This window comes from Cyrtonyx montezumae, unplaced genomic scaffold (assembly GCF_038088225.1).
Source record: "Cyrtonyx montezumae isolate F1298 unplaced genomic scaffold, pur_monq_1.0 scaffold_10, whole genome shotgun sequence".
In the NCBI taxonomy this organism is placed as follows: domain Eukaryota; kingdom Metazoa; phylum Chordata; class Aves; order Galliformes; family Odontophoridae; genus Cyrtonyx; species Cyrtonyx montezumae.
Genome location: NW_027071826.1, coordinates 46661464 through 46683407, shown reverse-complemented (window position 1 = coordinate 46683407; position 21944 = coordinate 46661464). Strand labels below are relative to the sequence as shown.

The window sequence follows — 21944 nt, the reverse complement described above, 5'->3', positions numbered from 1 at the left end:
CTTTCCAGAAGAGCATCTCTCCATCCAACTATTCCCCCCCCCCCAAAAAAAAAACTCCCTAGGGAAGTGTTTTTTTTTTTCTCACCCTGAATGTTATAAAAGGGGTTTGGATACCCCCAGCTGCCACTCCCCAGAGAAACAGCTGTATATGCTGAAAGATAGGCACCAGTGCAACAGGATTCCTGGCAGCCCATCAGCACATGCAGTGGTGAGAAATGGGGTGGTGGTGCTACCCAGGCTCAGCAAGGTGGAAGCTGTGCTAATTCAGATCACTAGGCTGCAGTTTTATAAACTCAGCTGTGCAATAAGAAACATTAGTGAAAGAACTGAAATCAGAGGTAAAAGGGGAAAGAATGCAGTCTGCGTAATTTCTGCCTGGTGTGACATTAGAAAATTTTGATTAGAAGACAACACCTTCGAAACAACTGTCACTGTTTCTGCCTCCTTAATTACAATTTCACTTAAGCTTCTTAATAGACTGGAACAAAAGTGTTACCTTCTGACCGAACTGCAGCAGTCTGCATGTAGATAGTTTTTCTTTCTTTCTAAGCCTTGATATCAGAGAAGTAGTAAAACCTACAAAACAACATTTTGATGGAAAGAACTGAAACAGGAAACTGTCCCAAAGCAAATACTACAGGCAAATGGAAATGACCTGTAATTATTTAAAGACTACACATGCACCTGCAAAAGGGTGGTCAATGAAGAATAGCATTTCACATATTTAATAAAAAGTTTTAGAAGAAAACCTTTTTTTTTCCCTCATATATAGGCTTAACTAAGGAAACAGAACTCAGATCTTTGGAAAGGCTTATTTCACTGCAAGAACTCACGGTATAACTGTTCAGCACAAAAGCCTCCCTCTTTGACACCAGCCTGAATGAGCAGATATTGTGTGCGCGACTGAAGGGAAGCAAATGAACATCTCCTCTGCAACCTGCAAAGCAGAGCTGCCCTCAGCCCTTCCCTCGCACTGCCAGAGCAGCACAGGAATTAGCACTCAGCGTCTGCAGTGGTTCAGGAGGCCATGGGCTGTGCTCCTCACCCAATTATGGCTCCGTTCTCTTCCACCCCGCACAACAAAGCTTCTGGAGAAGGAACGCAGTTTCACTGAACCACAAAGCACGTGGTCAAAGGCTCCTTTGTGTTTCAGTCCGTGAGTCCGAGGAACAGACAGAGCACGTCATAAGCCGCTCAGCCGGGAGGCCAAGGACTCACATTCCTAAATGCTTGCTCTCGAGGTCCTGGAGTTGACACTAAGCCACAGAAATACATGCTGCTCCTCTACATTTTGTTCAATGTATCAAGTTCCAAAAGCGCTAAACATTTCCACTAGTCTCCCTCAAACTCACATCCACTGAGGGAACTGAGAGCACAAACTGCTGCATATCAGCAGCTCCGGGGTCAGCTCTACTCCCACACCCCGTCAGGCACTGCCAGTTCTCAGTGTGGAGGAAGGAGGGAGCCACTGTGTAGATGGAGCTACTTGGGGCACCCCAATCACCAGGGACTCAAAGACTGAGAACGCTGCCAGACAAACACACATCTACGAGATAGAAAGGACGGTGTTGCAGTAGTCATATTTAAGACAGCACCCTGAATAACCATTCTGTTCAAAAGTAAAAGAGATTTAATCAAATGGTAAGAATCGTTTCCAGAAAACACGAAGCTTTGGTGTAGGAAGAACTTGATTCAAATTCCAATGAAGTCAGTCTGAAATTCAGAAGCTTCAGTGGGATCTACTCTTAGACAAACAACACGTCAAACTATGGATGCTGGTAAGAGCAGGTAAGACAGAGGCAAGAGGAAACAGTTATGTTAATATTTTAATCTGTACATATACCATTTTCCAAACTGTTACATTTAAATTAATGTTTTCTTGCAAAATATTCATTTATGCTCTCAAAACTTTTTATAAAGGCAAAAATAAATCATTATTTTGGCAAAAGGTTTTGAAGTTGATACTGGCAGTATTGAGGTAAAATAGATTACATTAGCTAAATATATATTTTCAAGAATATTTCTGACTACAGTGTTAAGATAATATGATTTGACTCAAAGTCTGAAACTTGAAGGTCAATCAGTTTCCAGGGCTTTGTATCTATTACTTGAATACAGCATATAAACAAGTTAGTAGTATCACAAAATACTGCAAAGTATTTCTCAGCCATTCATTACCTACAGCTGAACTCAACTACCTAATATTGGGCAATTTCTGCACATCTTGCAGTTAGTTGTTTTTTGTTCTCGTTTTTTCCAGGTAAAGCACTTGTAGCCATTCATTTAATATTATTTTTTCCTTAAGTAACCACCTCACCCTTCACCATGTAAGTAAAACGCTGAATTTCAAAGTTTGGCAAAGTTAAGCATGAGATGAACTTACATGTATAATTAACAGGTGCCACATTACATCAGTTTTACTGTTTCCTGCATAAATACTAGTCAATACATCATATTGTACTTTCTATTGAAAAAAATATTTGGAAGAAAAAAATATACATTTGCTAGTAAAATGACATCCTAATTTTCTTATTGCTTTCTTGACATATTTTGATTTAAAAGTTTCCTTCTTCCATATCTCAACTTTCAAGAAAAAATATATTTTGTTAGCTGGTTCTTACTACTGCAAAGAGCAAGCTAACACTGTGTATCAATACCAATAAGGTAATCATACACAATGAAAAAAGGAAACAGAAGTTAAAACTGGTTTTCCTTATGGCTTTCAAGGGAAATTTCAACTATACAGTGGTTACTGAGATTTAGGAAATCAAACTAAATGTTCCTTGCAATGTATTATTTCATGGGCAAAAGGGTGAGTGATTAAATCTACTAAGATACTCAGCCCAAAACACCCCTGCAGTAAATCTCTCACTGGAGTTAGCTCTACCCATACCCTACGAATGTGCTTCTAGGTTTGTTCTACTTGTATTTTTCCATAAAACTTTACATTGTGCATCTGAGCCTGAGGGGGAAGTAACAGCATCTTGTAACATCTATGCAAGTAGTTTCTCTTCAAATGAATTCAGCCCTTGCTTTAAACAAATTCTAAAGTACATTCTGTTCTAAAAATACATTGTCAGTATTTTACAGTTTATTAAAAGTGCCATTCATTCATATAAAAAGTCTGAACTAAACTGAAGTCAAAGTAAGATGTTATGCAATTCTCAATTTTCATAGAAAATCCCCCATTATTCTCTGAAGATACTTCCCAAACAACCTGTGATCAGATGGTGAATGCCTTCACAGAGTGCTTGTAATGAATCTCTTTCTTCTACACGGCACCACGGGGTGGGATTTGCTTCAAGTCTTACGTCAGTGCTCACTTACTGCTTTGGCTGGTGTGAAGTAAAAGAAAACATGGTTAAACATGAAAGCAAGCCCAGCAATGCCAAGCAGCAAGTACTTTCAGGAAACATATGTTTGTGTTAAAGCCTCCTGAAGATCGACAGAAAGAAGAAAATTAATATAGACACATCAAGCAAACAACTGTCACATGATGTCACAGAGCTCACGCTCAAAATGATGGGTCCTCTGCATATTCCTGGTTATTGCAATTATTTTCTTGGTGGTTTTTCAGACACGCACACTCCTATGCATGTATATTTATACAGACATATGATAAACATGAAGTCTGCCTAGAATCACTGAATGGCTGAGGCTGGAAGGAGCCTCTGGCTGGAAGCTCACCTGGTCCAGTCCCTGCTCAAGCCTAACAATATCCTAGGACTGCAATGTCGTGTTTCTGGAGGCAACACAAGTACCCTATTCACATGCAAAGATGACAAGCAGTGATAATCAACCAGCATATGGGTGGAAAAATAGCAGCGTCAATTGTTACTCAGGCATGGCAAAGATGGTAGGATCTGGTTCTCAGAAAGATAAACAGAACCAGAAAAACAAATAGCTATTTCCACCAAGTTCTGTAGAACTGCTCTGGTGTCTCTGCACGTTGCCTCTTGCTCTACATCTATCATTTATTGCAGGCTTTTCTGAAGGCAGTCAGTGCCCTGTTGGGCCTTCCTGGAACGTGCTCACTTTTATTTAGATTTGTCTTCATTACAGAGGAATTTGTCTTCATTACAGAGGAATTTGACAGTAGTGAAACTGAAAACAAAGGTATCTAAAGATGGACATATTTGAGGCATTCATTCAGTCCACCTGCTTTACTGCTTCATCTGTGTTTTGAGTTCTTGTTCAGAATTAGTCAATAAAATTAGTCCAAAGGAAATCAGGAAGATGAAAACACTTCTGAAGGAAACTACAGACACATGAGTGCTAAAACTACAGCACATCTAGCAGTTAGCTATCATAAAGTTTACAGATTCTTCTATTTCAAATAGAAAAATCACTGCAAATACTACTGGAAAGAGATGATACACATTCTTCTATAAGAACAATGAAATTATCTGAATACTTGAAATGTCAAAAGAACCTAGTCAGAGACATAAATTAATACTTCTGTCAACGTAATCCAGAAAAAAAAAAAAGAAACAAAAACACAAAGACACAAAACAGTGACAGTATTGCAGAATTAGTTATATAGGGCCAAATTTTCAGCTCACCTCAAACAAAAACCTCGAGTTTTAGCCCATGTACTTTTAGACAGCAGCCCATAGATTACTCCCCCCCCACTTACATAACATTGGTTGCACTTTCAATTCTCTTGTGCAGCAAACGTACAGGCTGCATGCAGGCAAAACTACCTTCAAAGCCCAACTGTAGCTACAGCAGCATGCAGTGCTGGCCACAGGAGTACAAATTGTGGCTGAAAATCTGGCCCCATGCTATCATGAGTATAGATGCCTCTTTCCTTCACCACAGTAAGGGTATGGAAGTGCCTCATCTGGGAAGCTACAACAGTTATTTGAAGACTTTATTAGCCATGTTAGCTCATTAGAAGCAATATTTATTATACAAGAATAAAAGGTTTCTGAAAAATGAGTGCATGCGTTCATTTGGATCTGATTTAGGTTTAGTGAAACGTGTTAGAATTCAGCAAGCCACAGCAAAGATACAATGGTAAATCAGACATGTCAAGAGCAGTTAGTTCTTACTTTTAAGCTGTTTAAACAAATGTGTAGTGAAATCCATTGCTTAGGGGAGAGTGAGGTGGCTGTGGTACAGAAGGTGAGGGTGCTTTGGGTGGATAGGTCAACTGCTGAGCTAGAAGGGATCACATACAGGAATTAGGCTGCACAATCAAACATTCACATTAAAACAGAGCCTCTAACACATGAATAAGAAACCTGATTAGTAATGCAGTGAGGTGTTACACTATTGTAGTCACATGGGATACAACTTTTACAACATTTCTGATTGCTGGTTTTTTTTTTCCTCCTATTAGTCGCATTACATTATGTAAATAAACCTTCTTCTTTTGATGAGAATTTGGACATTCATTTTATGTCTGGAACTACACACAACACACACACACCCTAATCAAACCCTGCTTCTGAAATCAGTTCTGGAATGGCACCAATGTTTACTAATTCGGTTTCAAGATCTCTGAGGTTGCACAGGTACTCAGCCTTTCATTGGTTGCAATAAAAAGCAGAAATTAAAATGCTATTTAGAAATTCAGAAACAAAAATATTTCACAGATATAACATTTTATGTAATGCAGTGTGTGACAAATCAATTTTCAGATCTCAGTTTGAAACTTCAGAATAAAAATAAAATAGAATAAAAATATGCTTTTTTATAAAGCAGAGTAATTATAAGACAATAATTCTAGAATTACAGAGACGGAAACTCAGTCTTAAATTCACCTTTTTCATTTTAGAAGGTTAAAGTTTTCCAGAAAAAAAAACACAATTCAGGAACGGAATTCGTGAAAATTGTACATTTTATTTTAATCGTTCAGATTCTTGTCAGGATTTCTATTTAGAAAGTGGATTTCTATTTGGAAAGTGGATTTCCTACTAGCTCAGAGAAACTCTAAAAATGCTACACTGCAGGGCTTAGATAAATGCACAGTCTATATTAAAAGTGATGTGCATTATTACAGCATCCTAACATCAGCTATCTGCTTCACAGAAGAAAAATGTAAGAAGGTAAGCCTGAGTCACTTTCAAAGCAAATCTTGATATAAAATGTGGACACACAGGTTTGGATTTTCAGCTATGGTATGCTACATCAGCAAGAAGAAACTTTGAAGAATATATATTTGAAGTTCAAGCTACAAAAATAAAAATGTGAAGGAATATTTAGAATTAGAATAACTTAGAATCAGCCGTCCAAAGCATCATGTTATTTTCATTTTAAATCACTTTAGATAACCATAAAATGCCCCATCAACCCAAATCCTAAACTCTTTTTATGGATTGCATTGCATGCCATCAGTCAAAACTGAACTATTCTGGCTGCTTTATTTTATTTTTAAGAGTTTCCAAAATAGGGTGGTTTTTCAAAAAGTTATTTTTTAAGAAGGAAGTAGTAGCTGAAATCAAAGTAAGAGTTGTTCTAAGAAACAAGTCTTTGAAATATAACTGTGGCAAGGGAAAGCGGGCACAGAGAAGCATATGGATTTCCTTAACAATCAAGTCCTTTTAATTACATAGAATTTGTTTGTTTGTTTCACGAGTGAAGGGAAAATGAGCTAGCTGTTCTACTTCCCAAATGAAACTAATATTAAAAAAATGTCTCACAACTGACTGCAAACGTAGCACTTAAATCTTCAGGGAAGACACATTCTAATTCCTTCTCTGGAGAGAAGTAAAGAATTAAGTAGAATTCTGTGGCTACATATACATAAGAATACACCAGGATCAAACTTTTGAAATAATGATTAAAAAAACCCTAAAATATAAAATGAATAGCTATTACCAGCTACTATACAGCTACCATGCTGGCTACAAAACACGGACTAAGGAAACATTTCAGTGCTGTGCACATCAAGAAGTATGGAAGAGGCCACACAAGGGCTGTTCACATGGCAGGTGTTCTGCTCTTGTTGAACTGATGCACAGGAATAATTTCTAGAAACAGTGTTAGCTTTTCCCAGAAGAAACTAGAACTGATATGGCAAAATTCTGAGTTGGCTCATACCTCCTGAAACACCAAGTCCCACTCCAGAACCAAAGTGTGCAAGTCAGCATTACAGTACCAAGGACCTAGTCACTAGAACTGGGACCAGACTGCCTGCAGAGCAGACTGAAGGTCTGAGAAGCTATTCCTGAAATGCTCCAAAAACTTGACAATTTTGTTTGTTTGTGATGTCCAGCCTCCTCTGTGAACCACTTTTATTATTCCTTCAAGTCTGTTAAATCACCCACAGAAACCCTCCAAAGTATCAAGATTCATAACTTGAAAATGCATTCCTTCCTCTGAAAATTGCATTCCCCTTAGGTTTATCTGACACTGTATCTGCGAGTATACAGCCATTCCAATCCACAGTCTGTTATTACAGATGCACGTTACGTATGTGGATATTGGAATAATCTGTCTTTACTGGAAAGGTCTTGAGGGCTTTTGTGGCAAATGTCATACATTTGAATTGACAGCTTCAGGTGATAAATGTTTCTACTTTCTTCCATCATAGTTAAGATTCCATTATTTCCATTCTCCACTAGAACAGTGAGCAGTGCCAGTTATAAATGTCTGCTCAGGTACTAGCTAGAATAGCTGCTGCATCCATTACCGTGCCATATAAATCTGTTGACAATTCTTACTTATCTCAACTATAAAGCAATCGAGAGTGAAATTATCTTTATTAACATATTGCAAAGGGCCTAGAAATCTCCAGGCATCAAGCAGAATTCACACATGCTGTCTTGCTCTAATCCCTAATCTTGGATCACCAAACAGAAATATACCAATACCAAATTTTAACACTTTCAGCCTGCTGCCATAAATCTCAAGCTGCAAGTGATTCTACTCTAATTTCAATCACAGAAATCAGTGAATCTCTCTTCAAAAAAAAAGAAAATTATACACATATGTACATAAAAAACTTTAGTTTTAAAAAAATATATATATATCTTTTTAAATAAAAAAATCAGGGTCCAATTTACTTTTTAAAAATGAGTACAGAAATAGCTCATTTCATGTAATTTCAGGGAATTCCTTGAAACTATTACATTTTTAGTGCCGTTAGTAGAGTGAGTTTTCAAGTTCCAAACTTTCTGATTATATTACATGCTTCCATTAAATGTCAAACTCAGAGTGTAAATCTTCAACTTCTCCACATGTTCATTATAGACACTATACTGTTATTTTGAATATGAATTGCTAAGAACTTCACTTAGGCCAGGAGCTCAGCAATAACCACACACAACTTAAGAAATGGGAATGAAATAGCTGTTAGTTTGTAAATAACTAAGCATTACCTGCTACCTCCTTGCTCCTCTGAGAGGCTTCAGAAGCCAAAGCGTATGATATGGTAATGATGCGTTCCTGCTCTTGGAGCTGTGAATCTAAATCAACTGAGTTGTGCTTGTCCTGGGCAATAGTAGGCTGTAGATTGTGCATACTAGCAGGAAAGTGCAAAACAACATTAACATTTACAAACATAAAGAGGAGCCCACCGTGCAGAAGAGAAAAAGCTTCAATTCATACAGTAGATTTTGAATCTCATACGTCAAGCTCCATATTTCACTGAAGTTCTTTGGAGTAGTGTAGATATTGTATGTAACTGACAATGGCAAACAAAGGCAAGTAATGCAGCCATTACACATTCAGCCACAATTTCTGCTTAGCTGTGAGTACACCTGAAAGTCCTTCATAGTGAACAGGTTAGTGAACAGGTAGGAAAGCACTATAAAAATGCTATTTCTTTGAGCTAACATTTCCTGTTAGTGCCCAGAGGAAGTCGTGGTCCTCAGGTTCAGACTCATTTATGATCTTTCCAGGAGACTGCAGGTACTTGAGGTAACCACGTTCATGAAAATGCATGTTTCAGCTAGCTGACTTGACATTAGCTTTAAGCAGCCAAATTCTATTCTGCTTTTGGTTGGATTGGTTTGGTTGCCTTTACCTCCTTCTTACTCTCATCTACGTGTTGTTTGGTAATAACTCAGGACTATTCCAGGATGCTCCAAACAAGAGAATGTATATATATGAAATTTGTCACAATTAGAATCTCTGGTACTCAGCTTTAAAAAGGAGCTTCAAGTATATTAAGTATAATACATCCATTCTGTGTACATTTTCTAAAATTCACTCGCCTTACATAATTAAACAGGAAAGAGACTGTTGTGTGAAGTTAGATTTCAGTGCTTAACACCAGCCTCTATGTAAGATCAAAAAATAACCAACCTTGATTTAGTAAGAATATTCTTTATCTTCTCTGCTTTACGCTGCCTTGCTGCCAGTTCTTCTGTAGAAAGAGGTTCTTCTGGCTCCAATTCAACATAACGTTCAGGAATTGCAACCTTCTCAGGTTTTGACAACTGTAGAAAGAAGCAAGCATCAAGTTTTATCAACACAGACTTAAAACGCTTTGGAATTTGTTCTCCTTAATGCAAGAACACAGGAAGAAGACAGGTTTGCACTGTCAATACGTGTACCTGATTCCAAACATTCCCTCTGGACATGATCTGATGCCCTTTTAACAGTGTCTTTTTCCCTTTTTTTTTTTTTTTTTTTTTTTTGGAAGATAGATCAAACAAATGTTAAAGAGGATTACAGAAGAAATTAGAATCAATAGGGAGCCTTTCTTCAGCTCAGCTTTAGAGCCCAAAGTTGGACACTGATTGTAGCTGTTGTGGAAGGAAGAAGTAACCATATACAAGAGTGACCAGGCCATCAGAGATGTTAAAAGAGCACTGGAAGATATATGTCATCCCAGGATTTCCTGTGAGTGAGAGGAGGTATCACCTGAAATTTTAATTTAGGTACCACTCTTCTGAGACTCTTCCTCTGTGAGCAGCAGAAAAAAAACCCCACCACTTTATAAACACCTCTGGAAATTCCTGGACTACAAAATCTGCAACCTTCAGTGTTGAAAAGTTGCCCAGGGTGCAGAGCAAGGAATATCCTAACACACAGCAATTAACAACATACTGAATACACAGTTATCTAGGCTGAAAAATTTAATTACTGAAATTGATTGCACAAAAGCTAGCAATGACATTTTGTTCTGATCAGTTTCCTTGCAGAAATATTTTGCTTCAGAGAAGAGATCTAAACCACCTAATGAACATACAGTATACAAATGGACATTGAAAACCAAAGCATATACTGCTTTTGGAAAACATAAATAGCAATCGTGAATAATTAAAGTGTGAAAAAGGGAACTTTTCTCCTGCAGCTGAATCCAACCTTGCCCTCAGTGATGAAGTTCAGTAATACACAGACACTGCACAAAATGCCAAAGCATTCAACAAGTAACTGTCATTCATAACTTAAAACTAAAATCACAACCTCAAGTTCTTACACTCCTTTTCAAAAAACCTTAGGCCAATGCTTTCTGAAAAGTCAGAATTTTTTGTTGCAATTTCTTACCTTCAAACCCAGCTTCCCCATTGGTCGATGTGTATATTTACACTACAGCTAACTGGAGAACAGCTCATCCTGCCACTTCCAAAACAATATCACACAAACGGAAGATTTATTGGCCATAAAAAGTATAGCCTTATGAGGTACAGAAACGGCCAGTTGAAGAGGATGAATAAATGAAATTGAAAAAGCCTGAGTAAACTGAGAAAAGCTTTAAAACCCAGATTTTCAGACACACTTCAGTCACTCTGAGATATGACGGAAATGTCTATATGCACAACTGTTTCTTGTCCCAGGCTGAAGGTACTAGTTTGGGTGTAATGAATGAATCAAGAAGCCCTGGAGGTCCCTTGCCCTTGCAGGGCTTTCCTACCCTCAGTCAGATCAATGCTTCCCCCTGGTTCGGTGTTGTCTGCAAACTTACTGAGGGAGGACTCCATCCCCTCATCCAGATTATCAATTAAGGTACTAAACAGAGATGGCCTACTTATTTGCAGTGCTTCCTATTCTAACAGTCTTCCTCCCGTTAACAATTTCATTGACTTTCCCTCCACCGTGGCATTTTGCACAGTACATACCCGTCTTTCCACTTGCTATACTCCTCCCTTTCCACTAGATGGCTCAATCGCATTTCAAACAAACACTTCAGTCAGTTACCAGAGCTGGAAAAATCTTGCACTCAGAACAAGAGGTCATATGAAAAGCCAGCAGAAACTTTTTTTTGCCATATCAAAACAAAGAGTAACATAGCTCTTTGGATCCAACTTTTGCTTCTTAGCAGTTTCTTGTTCTAAATGCTCTTTTTTCTGTTCTTTTTTTTTTTTTTTCCTAATTTTTATATAACACTGCCTAACAATCACTTTTCTCTATAAAATCTATAGATTTCACAAGGTAGAGCCAACTCTCCCATTTTTTCTCTCCATTAGAGCACCTAATGAACACAAACCTTACAGACACTTTAAGAGCCAGGGCAGAAATAATGTTTTCTTTTCAATATCCAAAAGACTCCTTTCAGTTCGAGCTTCCAGCTCACTTTTGAAACAAAAGATGAAAATTAGCTACATAAAACTTAAGGTTAATATCAGGGGGGGGATACAATAGGAAGTGAATAATTATGAGTGTTACCTCTCTGCTGATATCTAAATCATAGTCTTGAGGCTCCAGGTCTGTCTCTGTCACTGCTACTGCTACCGGCTGAACTTTTAACCATTCATTTTCATCCTTGTCTTCTCCACGAATTGCCCTCTCAAGTAGCTGCAAATCAAATTCTTGCTCTCGTTTCCACTGGTAATAGATACAAAACAATTAATAGTGTTCAACCATACTGACAAATTCAACATTCAGCAGTGTACATATTGTCTGCAAATGCTATTTTGCTGAGAGAATCCACAGAGCAGGAAAAAGAAAATGCTGCTGTATTTCTTGCAACTCTTGGTCGGGAGATTTTACCTCTAGCTATGCTGCATGGATTTCAGAGTACTGTTTAATTTTATACACAGCGTGCAGCTGTATTAAATTCTATCAAGTAGATTAATCACACATATGCTAATTAACATGGCACCAGCACAAACATCCACAGAAGTACAGATGTCAGTGCAAGCAAGTCTGCAGAGTGAGAGCCTTGCCCTAGGCAATCTGACCAGGCAGAAGTTCTGAGAAAGGGCATTAATACTGCAGGCTGAGAATTGCTGCTTGTAAATTCTACGCATCTTCCTAGAAAAAAACTTAGTGATTAAAGTTGATATTTTCAGTACTAGCACTAACTTGTCTCAAATTCAAACACAGTAATTTTAGTAACTTCTAAGCCACTCTACATTTTGTTAACCTAGCTACGTGCAAAAATCAAAAATCTTACACACTGTTCTTACAAGATAAATACTTAGCAAGAATACAATCAATCAGAGCATAGTTAAATTAAACAGCAGTTTAGAGTTCCCAGACCATTGCTTAGTAGCTCCTTCACAATTACATGCGATACAGCTCCATAAAAATTCAAGCTTAAGAACCCAAAGCATTTGATCACGAATGTAAAAAAATTAAGCTCTGTTGCAGCACCATTCCATCCAGCAGATCTCAGCAAGTTTACCATACAGACTTGAAGCACTGTATTAAAAGCAGTGGGAAAGATAAGAGACAAAATGAATGACAACAAAATGATCTCCTGAAGTATTTAAGTCTATCAGTAGGAGAACGTGCCACTATGTTTAATAAAAGTGTCTAATATTTCTGTTATATACCTCTGGCTTGTTTTGGTTTAAGTCTGAACTTTATATAAAGTCCTTAGCCTCCATTAGGCTACTTGCATTATTAAATCTACTTGAAACCTATTCATGCACAAGCTCTTGATATTCACTCAAAAGGTACATGTCTTCCACGTATATTTAGAAAGCTAATATACCTGAAAGGCAATTTCATCTCTAAAAAATTAAGATTTTAAGAATTCAAAGGAGAAAAAATGTTTTATCATTCTCACACTCCAAACTTCTAATTCTACTCATATTCGAACCAGGCCTGATTGACATAGTATTTCAATTACACAGTATCATTTTTAAATTACATTACATAGGTAAGAAAAACATCAAACCATTATTACAAAGCAGAATTTTTATTGGCTTTGATGTTGCAACTTTTACATTAAAAAGGCATTTTATATAACAAATGAGCTCATGTACTGTGATCCATACTTGAAATGCCATTCTATACTTGCGAGCTGACTGATTAAAAATTCGAGTTACACATAACAATGCATGTTTTAAGCAAACGTTACATACTGAGCAGCATTTCAATTATACATTTAACTGTCTGCCATCTTGGCTGCTAAATAATTGCAATGCTGTAAGTAATTGTGCTATCGAACATGCTTTTTGCGTTTTGAAGCCCTGTAGGTACAAGAGATGATCTCTGCGGAACACTGCTAAGGCTGAAAGACTCAATTTTAATTCTTTACAGCAAGAAAAAGACCAAGATGGCACCCAATTTAAAGTACCTGTCACAAATGTTAATAAGGAGTGTCACAAAAATCTTTAAATTCAACTTGTGTATGTTATGTTAGACTTAGGAAACATCTGAAGCTCAGATTTAGTTCTAATTACAATAAGAAAATAACTGTTAAACTGTAGTTTCATATTTCCCAAGTATTATGTACTGCCTTTAATAAATTTGTGACTGCAAAACAGAAGACAAAATAGATGGATGTCTCCAAGTTGTGCACTCATATTTACTGGGAGAGTAAATATAAAGAACTGGCTGTAAAATAGTGTTACTGAGAGGTGGGAATGAAAGGCTGAATACTGGAAGGGGTGGTTTAAATGCTAGCAATTGACATACATGTACTAAATGCAATTAAGCCTGGTAAAAATTGAGTAGTCTGGTTAGAAATTTTAAAATAATTACAAAATTCCGCAAATTAAAAATAAAACAAAAAGAAACAAAAAGAGGCATTAGGTATGATGAGTGACAAATCTAAAAGCAAGAGATCTTGTGCAATGAATTAGGTAAAACAAGGTGATCGTTCTAAAGCTCTAGCGGACCAAATGAAAAATAAATTAAAAGACTACAGCGTAAGTGCAATTACAGTACAATCTTGGTTTAGCACCAAGTGAGCAACTGGGTACTTCACCAATTAGAATTGCTTTGGTTAGTATCCAAAACGTCTCATTACAAACTTGCATTCTGTACAGCATTTAATCTCAGAACACAACAAAAATTCTTTTTTTTTCAGCAGCTTAAATTTGAGCCTTATTAGAATATTCTACATTTTGAGCTTTAAAGGGGAACTTGTTTCAACTGAAACAAATTCGATCTTCAATTTCTAATAAGTGTGATGAGATTTCAAAACTTGCTATCCATTTCTCCTAAAAAACAACAGCAAAAAAGAAAAACCAACCACGCAACCTGCTCGCCCTGATATTATCACAACTATCTTGCAGCCTAATTTGTGAATTTAAATGAAAAATAACCACGGTAAGAACATTCTAAAAGGCCCATTCCATTACGAAGCAGTTTGAAAATCCTAGAAGTTTCTTACACTTTCTAAATACAGTTCTAATAAAAAACCAATCATGTCTCTGTATTCACTCGAATAGAGTCTCACCTCCACTCAGCACACTGACCTCCGACCAACTTACCTGCCAAATCTGCTACATATACTGTAACTACTAGTCAAAAACAACCATCTGTTACTTGCACTCTCTGAATCATTTTTATACCGTATGACACTATCTTAATTATACTAGAAGCATCACACACACTCAAGTGAAAGTGCTTGCTAGGAAAAAAAAAATAATCCAAAGATATTTCTAGTTTAGTCCCTTTAAGGCATATCTAACATACTGAGCCTATGTCTGCAGAAATGGGCCTGATGAAAGACCGAGATGAAACAGACTGCCTTTCTCCTTGGCTAAGGGTTCTCTTGCGTTCACGAACTAGTGCCTTCTGATGTCGTTTCATTCTTTCTAGTTGTTCCTCTGCACTCATCTTGCCTCTTTGGTGGTCTCCAGAGTATAAACGTTCCAAGGCACTCTTTGGTCTCTCCTGAAGAAATTCCAAGGCACACAAAACACGCATTGGAATTAATAGTTTATAAGGAGTGAACAAATAAACAGCAGCTTCCTCCTGCCTTAATTATAAATTAAGATGATATTGCTATATTAGTTTGTATTAACTTGCCTATTTCAACACTCTAATTTCTGTTAGTACAGGTGATTGTGGTTCCAAACTTTGTTTTTATTAATTTATTAGAAATGCAGGAAGTTGCCTTTCTACTTCCTGATTCATTTAAGAGAATTAGAAAATAAATAGTATTAGATCATTGGAGATGGGTCCTCTCCCATGGTATTAGAATCCCACAGCCTGCTACGCGACATACACTCTGGGTTTATGAAAAATTTGGCAGATCAAGAGAGTAGCTTTCAGGTGTTCTTTTAAAACTCACCTTGGACCTATCCCTTCGAAGAGTTGCATATGATGAAATGGTAGATGACTGGTGCAATCTGGAAGTTGATCCAGATAAACCTTTATAAGGAAAAAGAGAATGCTTTCAAACCAAAGGAAACACAAAAGGTGTCAGTTATACATAAATGTCTATTTTTCTATGACATTCTCATTATTTTAGTTCACATTTCACATTTTTTTCAGTTCAAAGGCCATGAGAGGCAGGAGATTTCATTTCAGCCACAACTGATGTGTTTCAGGTCACTACTGATCAAAACGCAGAAACATCTATGATATTTTAAACATATATTAAATGAAATATTGCGTGAACTCAGCTGTACAACAGATATGCTTTTAGAATAATCACGTCTATGAAGAAAATCAAGCCTTAGCAATGTTTAGAGTTACAGGGATAAGAAATAAGAGGAGAATGGATTAAGAGAAAAAACGTAAAAACCTGTTCTTTCCCAAATATCCTCTCTAGCCTCACCTGTTAAACTGTGAGGAGACTTTAGCACAATGAGACCTAGCAATGAGCCACATGTAGCATTTGGAGGCATTACATTCTTATTCTTTACCACTTCCATTTCACTGACTTCCACAGGCAATACATATGTTTAAAAAAATTCACTCGAGCTTGTAAATACAGTGCAGAAATGATAAGGAAAAGTAATTCTGAACACAGGATACATTCTAACAGCTAATCTCATTTTATTTATTTTATTTATCCAACGTAATGTATCTATGAATCTATTTTTTTTTGCTATGCTGTTCATTTGTTTTTAAGAATGACACCTGAAGTTCCTTTGCAAAATGTTGGTTATCTCTAAAAGCATCAAAAGCACAAAATCTCTAGAACTTCACAGCACTGTATAGTTACCCTAAAAATAACAATCTCAAGATAAAGACCATCTCCAGAAAATCTTAGGAGATAAGCTCTTATACAAAAAGCACTGTTAAAATCATTTGTGTTAATTCCTGGCTTACCACGAGTAGGCAACGTCTGGTATCCACTATCAATGGTTACGAAACCGCTGGAAGGTTGGCTGAGGTCACCACCTATCATTGCTAGTTCTGGTTCACTCACATATGAACGCAGTTCTACCTGTGTGGAAGTATATTTATTGGCTCAAATGAAATCACAGACAGCAATTCTTAACAGTCTTAAAACAAATCCCAGCAATTTTGTTTCTGGATTACTCAATCTGTCTATGCCGTTACTAAAACATACAGATCTCTTCCATTCTCTCTCTCTCCCCACCCTTTTTTACAAGATCTAGATAGTGTCTGTGAAATATATACACTGCATCTATCATTGGTTCACACGTTCCTTAAAGCGCAGATGGTCTGTGAGTGCTCACCCTATAATCTCCATTTACATACTGTCCTAGTTCTCTGTCTCTCTTTCTTTCATCTGACTGACGCTTCAGGCCTCGCACTGATGTGTGTCTGATGACAGTAGCTTCTCTTGGGAGTGGTGGAACAGCTGGTGGTTGATCTTCAGGACTGTATAACTGAGGGAGAGGAGGTCTGGGTGGTGCTTCATCTTCCTGGTGAGAGGAAATCACAGGTATGTGGCAAACAGTCTGGCATAAACTTAAAGTTCATAACATTATGCAAATTATTTGGGATTGCTTTAGCATGCTCTTCTCTGCCCATCAGAAGCAAACAAGAGCCAAGAAAGCAAATGACCAATGAATCAAAAAGCACTGCCAAAGAGCAAGGAAGGCTCTGCTTTGATATGTTCTAAAACAGTTATATGGCTACTGCGAGTAAGCCTCCAGGTTACTAACACAGAACTAGATGAAATGCCCTCAAGTTGAACCAGGGAAGATTCAGGTTGGACGTTAGGAAATACTACTTCTCTGAAATGGTGTTCAGGTGCTGGAACGGGCTGCCCAGGGAGGTGGGAGTCACCATTCATGGAGGTGTTCAGTGAATGTTTAGATGCTGTACTCAGGGACATGGTTTAGTGGGAAATTTTGGTGATAAGTAGAACACTGGACTGGATGATCTTGAAGATCTTTCCCAACCTCGGTGACTCTATGATTCTATATAGTCTCCTGCATTTATTACTGCAGTTTTGTTACAACTCACAAGTGTCTCCTTGCCGCGCCTTCACATTGCACACACTTAGCAACCATGAAAGCTTTCTGTCAAAAGCAAATGGAAACAGCAGAGAACAAGGCTCACAGTAACAGTACTTACAACCTTTGGCGTTACCCTAACTGGAGACTGAAGAGGTGGCTCAATTTTTTTCAGCTGTGGTGCTTGTTGCTGCGTTCTGGTCTGGAAATAAGGCTGTGGATACAGCCTCACCTCTAGAGAAGGTCTGACCAGGCTGGAAGGAGGGCTTTGTGGAACTGAAGGTTTACTCTCCACAGTTGTGAGAGAAGCTGGTAAGGAAGGCACTGTAGGCTGAGAAAATGAAGGCACTATTTTTCTCTCTAGGGGAGAAACACGCACATTTATTAGATGCCACATTCCTTACATCTACCAACAACATTCATATAAATAGAAATTAATATCATTAGGCTTTAAAAAACAGTCCTAATACTCAAACAATTTATGTTGAAGATAATGTGTAATTTTTTTTTATGTATATAAAAGTCTATGACTGATAGATTATGGCAGGGGTGGGAAACATTTTCTTGACCAGGATCAAATAACCTTTTCTGGCTAAAAATAAAAATATATGTTAACATCATTCAAAGAAATCCCTTGTCAAGGTGCAGCAGGAGAGAAGGAAGGAAAAGTCCACAAATCATATGCAATGGCTGGATATGGCTCCATACCTCAGAATCCTTGGGATGGCTATACAGCTAGACAGGCTAAGCATCAATAGCCATATCTTAAATAAAATAAAATCTCATCAAGAAAAATTTCATCTCCATGCACAAAAAGTAAGCAAAGATACTCAAAATACAAAATGAATTTACAAGGGGCATTAACAGCCTCTTACTATCCCAGTGTTCTCCTCTTTTATTTGAAACATAATAAAGCAATTTAAATGCAGACCACACATACTTCTATTCCACAGCTGATGTTGCAGCTCTGCCCACTGAACACCTGCCTGAAGAGGGAGGGGAAAGGCAACTGGGGAAAGGGCAGTCGGGCAGCATCCAAGGGGGGGAAAAAGAAAAAGCAGACGACTGCAAAGAGGAGCTCCCAGACAGCATACAGAACAGATACTGCTTTGGTATGAGTCTGGTGTATGTGAGAAGCTATTTCTGTGACCTGCATAACTTATCCCATTGTTATTGTTCTCTTTTTTATGGCTTGTTACACTTCGAACAGTACATCAAACAGAAAAACACACACTTTTTTGCTGGCTCAACCAAAGAAAAGCCAAAATAATGTGCTCAAGCTACAGAGATTTCCAATGCAGACACTACCAGAATGAACTGTGTTTTCTGCACTGAAGCATACTTCTAGAGCAGTCACATAGATTCAAAGATTCAACTGCATTTGTGTGTATGTGTGTGTGTATATATATATATAATTTCAATTATGTTCTCTTTACCTGGATTCTTGATAGACTCTACTATTGTTTTGTAATTCGCTTTAGTTGCACTCAAGCCAGCTGTGACATCTTCAATTCTCCACAAGTCTTTTTGTATTTGGGTTTTCTCCTGATAGTTTAAAAAAAAAATCTCTAATTTATAATGTATTTATGTTTCTTTTGTTACCAAAACCAAACTAGTATTTCAGAACTTACATGAGAACTTACAGGCCTAGAAATAGGTTATAAAATTATTTTATGATTTCAAACAAATATAAACCAACATGTACACAGACCAATGTATTTTGCACACAGTCCCATGGAATTAAGAGCATTTTCTGAGTCTTGCAAGATTCCTAGAGAAGACATGGGGTTCCTAGAGAAGACACAGGGAATGGGACATCTCTATATTGTTCCCTCCAATATTATTCAGGCTACAAAATCCTCATTTAATATTCTACTTAACGTGAACTTTTTCAATTGAAATCCTTTTAAATCGAACTTCTTTCTTAAATCTTTTAGCACAGTCTAGGATGCTAAGATACCATTGCAAAACCTCTCTTTGCAGATTTAGAGGAAATGCACAATATTAAAAGGAAAAAAAATGTATGCAGGCACTGTGAATAATTCTATAAAATTGCCTAACAGCCTTTAAGGAATTAAATATAAAACCAGAACCAGAAGGGATGACAAAATTAATTTCTTTTTATACTTGGGTAGTTAGGCCTCCTGGATACAGTGTTTCTTCAGCCTCAACTTGATTTCTATTTGTTCTAGCAAAAAAAAAAAAAAATTCTTCCCAGTAGGCAAGAATGGGAAGCTTTGGCTACAGACTGGACTTTGCCCTTGTGTATCTTCTGACTAGAAGCCTTGGCCGCTGAAGCCATCACTATATGCAGGTGTTTATTGCAATCACCATAAATAGCTGTTTCCATCTGTGGTTTAAGGTGTGTGGGGTTTTTGTTGGTTGTTTTTGTTTTTTTCCCCCCCCACATGTTGTAAGTAATCTTGTTAATTTACAATAATCCATTAGGAAGGAATCAATGCCTAATAACTCTTCCTTCAAAAAACTGGCATTAAGAAAAAAAATTAATAATATTGTTTTCCTCATGGTTCTATAAAGAAGGCAGAAGGTAGTGCAACACAGTAGTTAGGAATTGCTTACAAACTCCTTCAGAACCCTAGGAATCTATCACTTTTCAGGAGCTGCAAAATAACTGCTAATTAATCCCATAAACCCGAAAGAGAAAAACTTTAGTAAAAGCTCTTACACCTCCATAGAACTTGAAAAAGCATATCAATTGCTTTCTGCTTTCTGTCTTAGCTCAGAAAATATGTTCAGTTGAGTTATAGATCAGTAAACAGGGTGCCAAGAACACAAACGTTTAAATGATGGAGAATGTTATTTGCCTGCAGTAAACTCACTCCATGGATGGGACATCTTGAAAGATTGTCGGGATACAAACTATAAATTTGCACATTTCATTACATTTTTTTCTGAGATTAATCATACTACAAGGAACCAAATGATGGATTTACAATGATCAAGTCTCAAGACTGGTTAAAAATCTCCACATGTACAAGAAAATCCTGCTTCTGAAATCACTCAGAAATACTGTATGGTCAGTTACATACACAAACCATGAGAGCTTTTAATATTATTTCTTTCCATTACTTAAATCTTGATATGAAGAAAATATTTTAAACCAAAAATGGAGTAGATCTAAAATATAAATAGATTAATTTACTTTTAAATTATGAAAGCCAGGAATGCTGTTTACCGAAGGGTATAAATGGGGCAAGCTTGAAATGTTAGCTTGGGGAGAGAGATCAATTTCTCTAAATTCCTTTATACAGAAACATGATTTAGAATGACTTATAAAACTTACCAAAAACACTTAACAAGAGGTTATCACTTAAAAAAATTTGTTTAAGAGACAGGGGAATCAGGTTATGCTGAAATTAACGTAGACAAAAGACAACGAAGCTACCCTCTTAAAAGTAAGATTTACTTTGAGCAAGCAGCTTGAAACATTTAGATTTTATCTGTTAATTAATGCTATATAGAAACAATATTAGCTGTTCAGCAACATGCATCTGCAACTTTATAGAATTTTCAGTAATATTTAACAAAGAATGTATGTTTGTTTTTTTCCAGTACAGTGTGTATTTCTTTAATGCTATTATAAAATGCTACATAAATAGTCTTGAGCCTATGAACATCGTACAGACTTGATTTTTATTCTAAAATACCCCTGGAATGTTTTGGGGGAATGTATTTACAGCTGAGCTCAAGTAAATGGTATTCTGACTCTAGAAACTGACTACACACACACACACCAAAACAAAAGCACCACCAAATTTAAAAGTGGCTGAAAATGGAATTTGAAGACTTATACCTCCTCTAAAAGGGTTTTACACCTTTTGATTTGATACAAGAAGTTTATCCATTAATAGTGAAAGCAAATACACTGACTTGTCTCTAATCTGATGTTCACTGCAAATATGTAAATTAAAGATGTTAACCAGTTGAGTTTTTTGCTCCAAAATACTTGAAAAAGTATGCTAAGGTTTCAGCCAGTTAAATAAATTCCTTTGTTCCTTGTGTTTTGTCTTTTAAAACCAAGCTGTTCATGGGAAAAAATAACCCAGACGGTATTTCTGGCTCTCAGAATGAAATCATCAGTTATAAGTAGGTACGCAGAATTAATCTCAAATGCCACATCCAGTTCAGTGAACAGAATAGCTCAGCTTCAAACAAAGCTTCTTTGCAAGATTCAAAACTGAATAATTGATTTAAAACCGAGATGCTGTTAAACACTTATTCCACTTCACAAAACTACCTGCATTTATAAATCTTCCATAAATAGAAGAACACGACAAAGAGCAAGTTGTAACAATAACAAGCCAGAGACTGATGTTCTTAAAAATGGATAAGGAATCCAACAACATCAGATCAGATCAATGAATGACTAAGAAGTCCTTGCATAGTCTTATAAATTAAATACGTTATCAATGTCAAGATGTCAGCATGTAATAAAAACACAATAAAATAATGACAGATTTCACAGAC

At 36.9% G+C, this 21944-nt stretch overlaps 1 protein-coding gene across 1 annotated transcript in view; it reads right to left on the bottom strand.

Moving 5' to 3' along the window:
- Window positions 1–1814: 1814 nt before the first annotated feature.
- PLEKHA7 (pleckstrin homology domain containing A7) overlaps window positions 1815–21944 on the bottom strand; it is a 135783-nt gene continuing 115653 nt past the window's right edge. Inside the window, exons 18-28 of the mRNA XM_065755276.1 lie at window positions 18893–19001; window positions 17578–17816; window positions 16731–16919; window positions 16357–16474; window positions 15371–15450; window positions 14770–14970; window positions 11563–11721; window positions 9256–9389; window positions 8328–8470; window positions 5055–5163; window positions 1815–3335 (exon numbers count right to left, since the gene is read on the bottom strand). Of these exons, the coding sequence (XP_065611348.1) occupies window positions 5066–5163; window positions 8328–8470; window positions 9256–9389; window positions 11563–11721; window positions 14770–14970; window positions 15371–15450; window positions 16357–16474; window positions 16731–16919; window positions 17578–17816; window positions 18893–19001 (1470 nt within the window). The 3' untranslated portion in view covers window positions 1815–3335; window positions 5055–5065. The remainder of the gene's footprint in view (window positions 3336–5054; window positions 5164–8327; window positions 8471–9255; window positions 9390–11562; window positions 11722–14769; window positions 14971–15370; window positions 15451–16356; window positions 16475–16730; window positions 16920–17577; window positions 17817–18892; window positions 19002–21944) is intronic.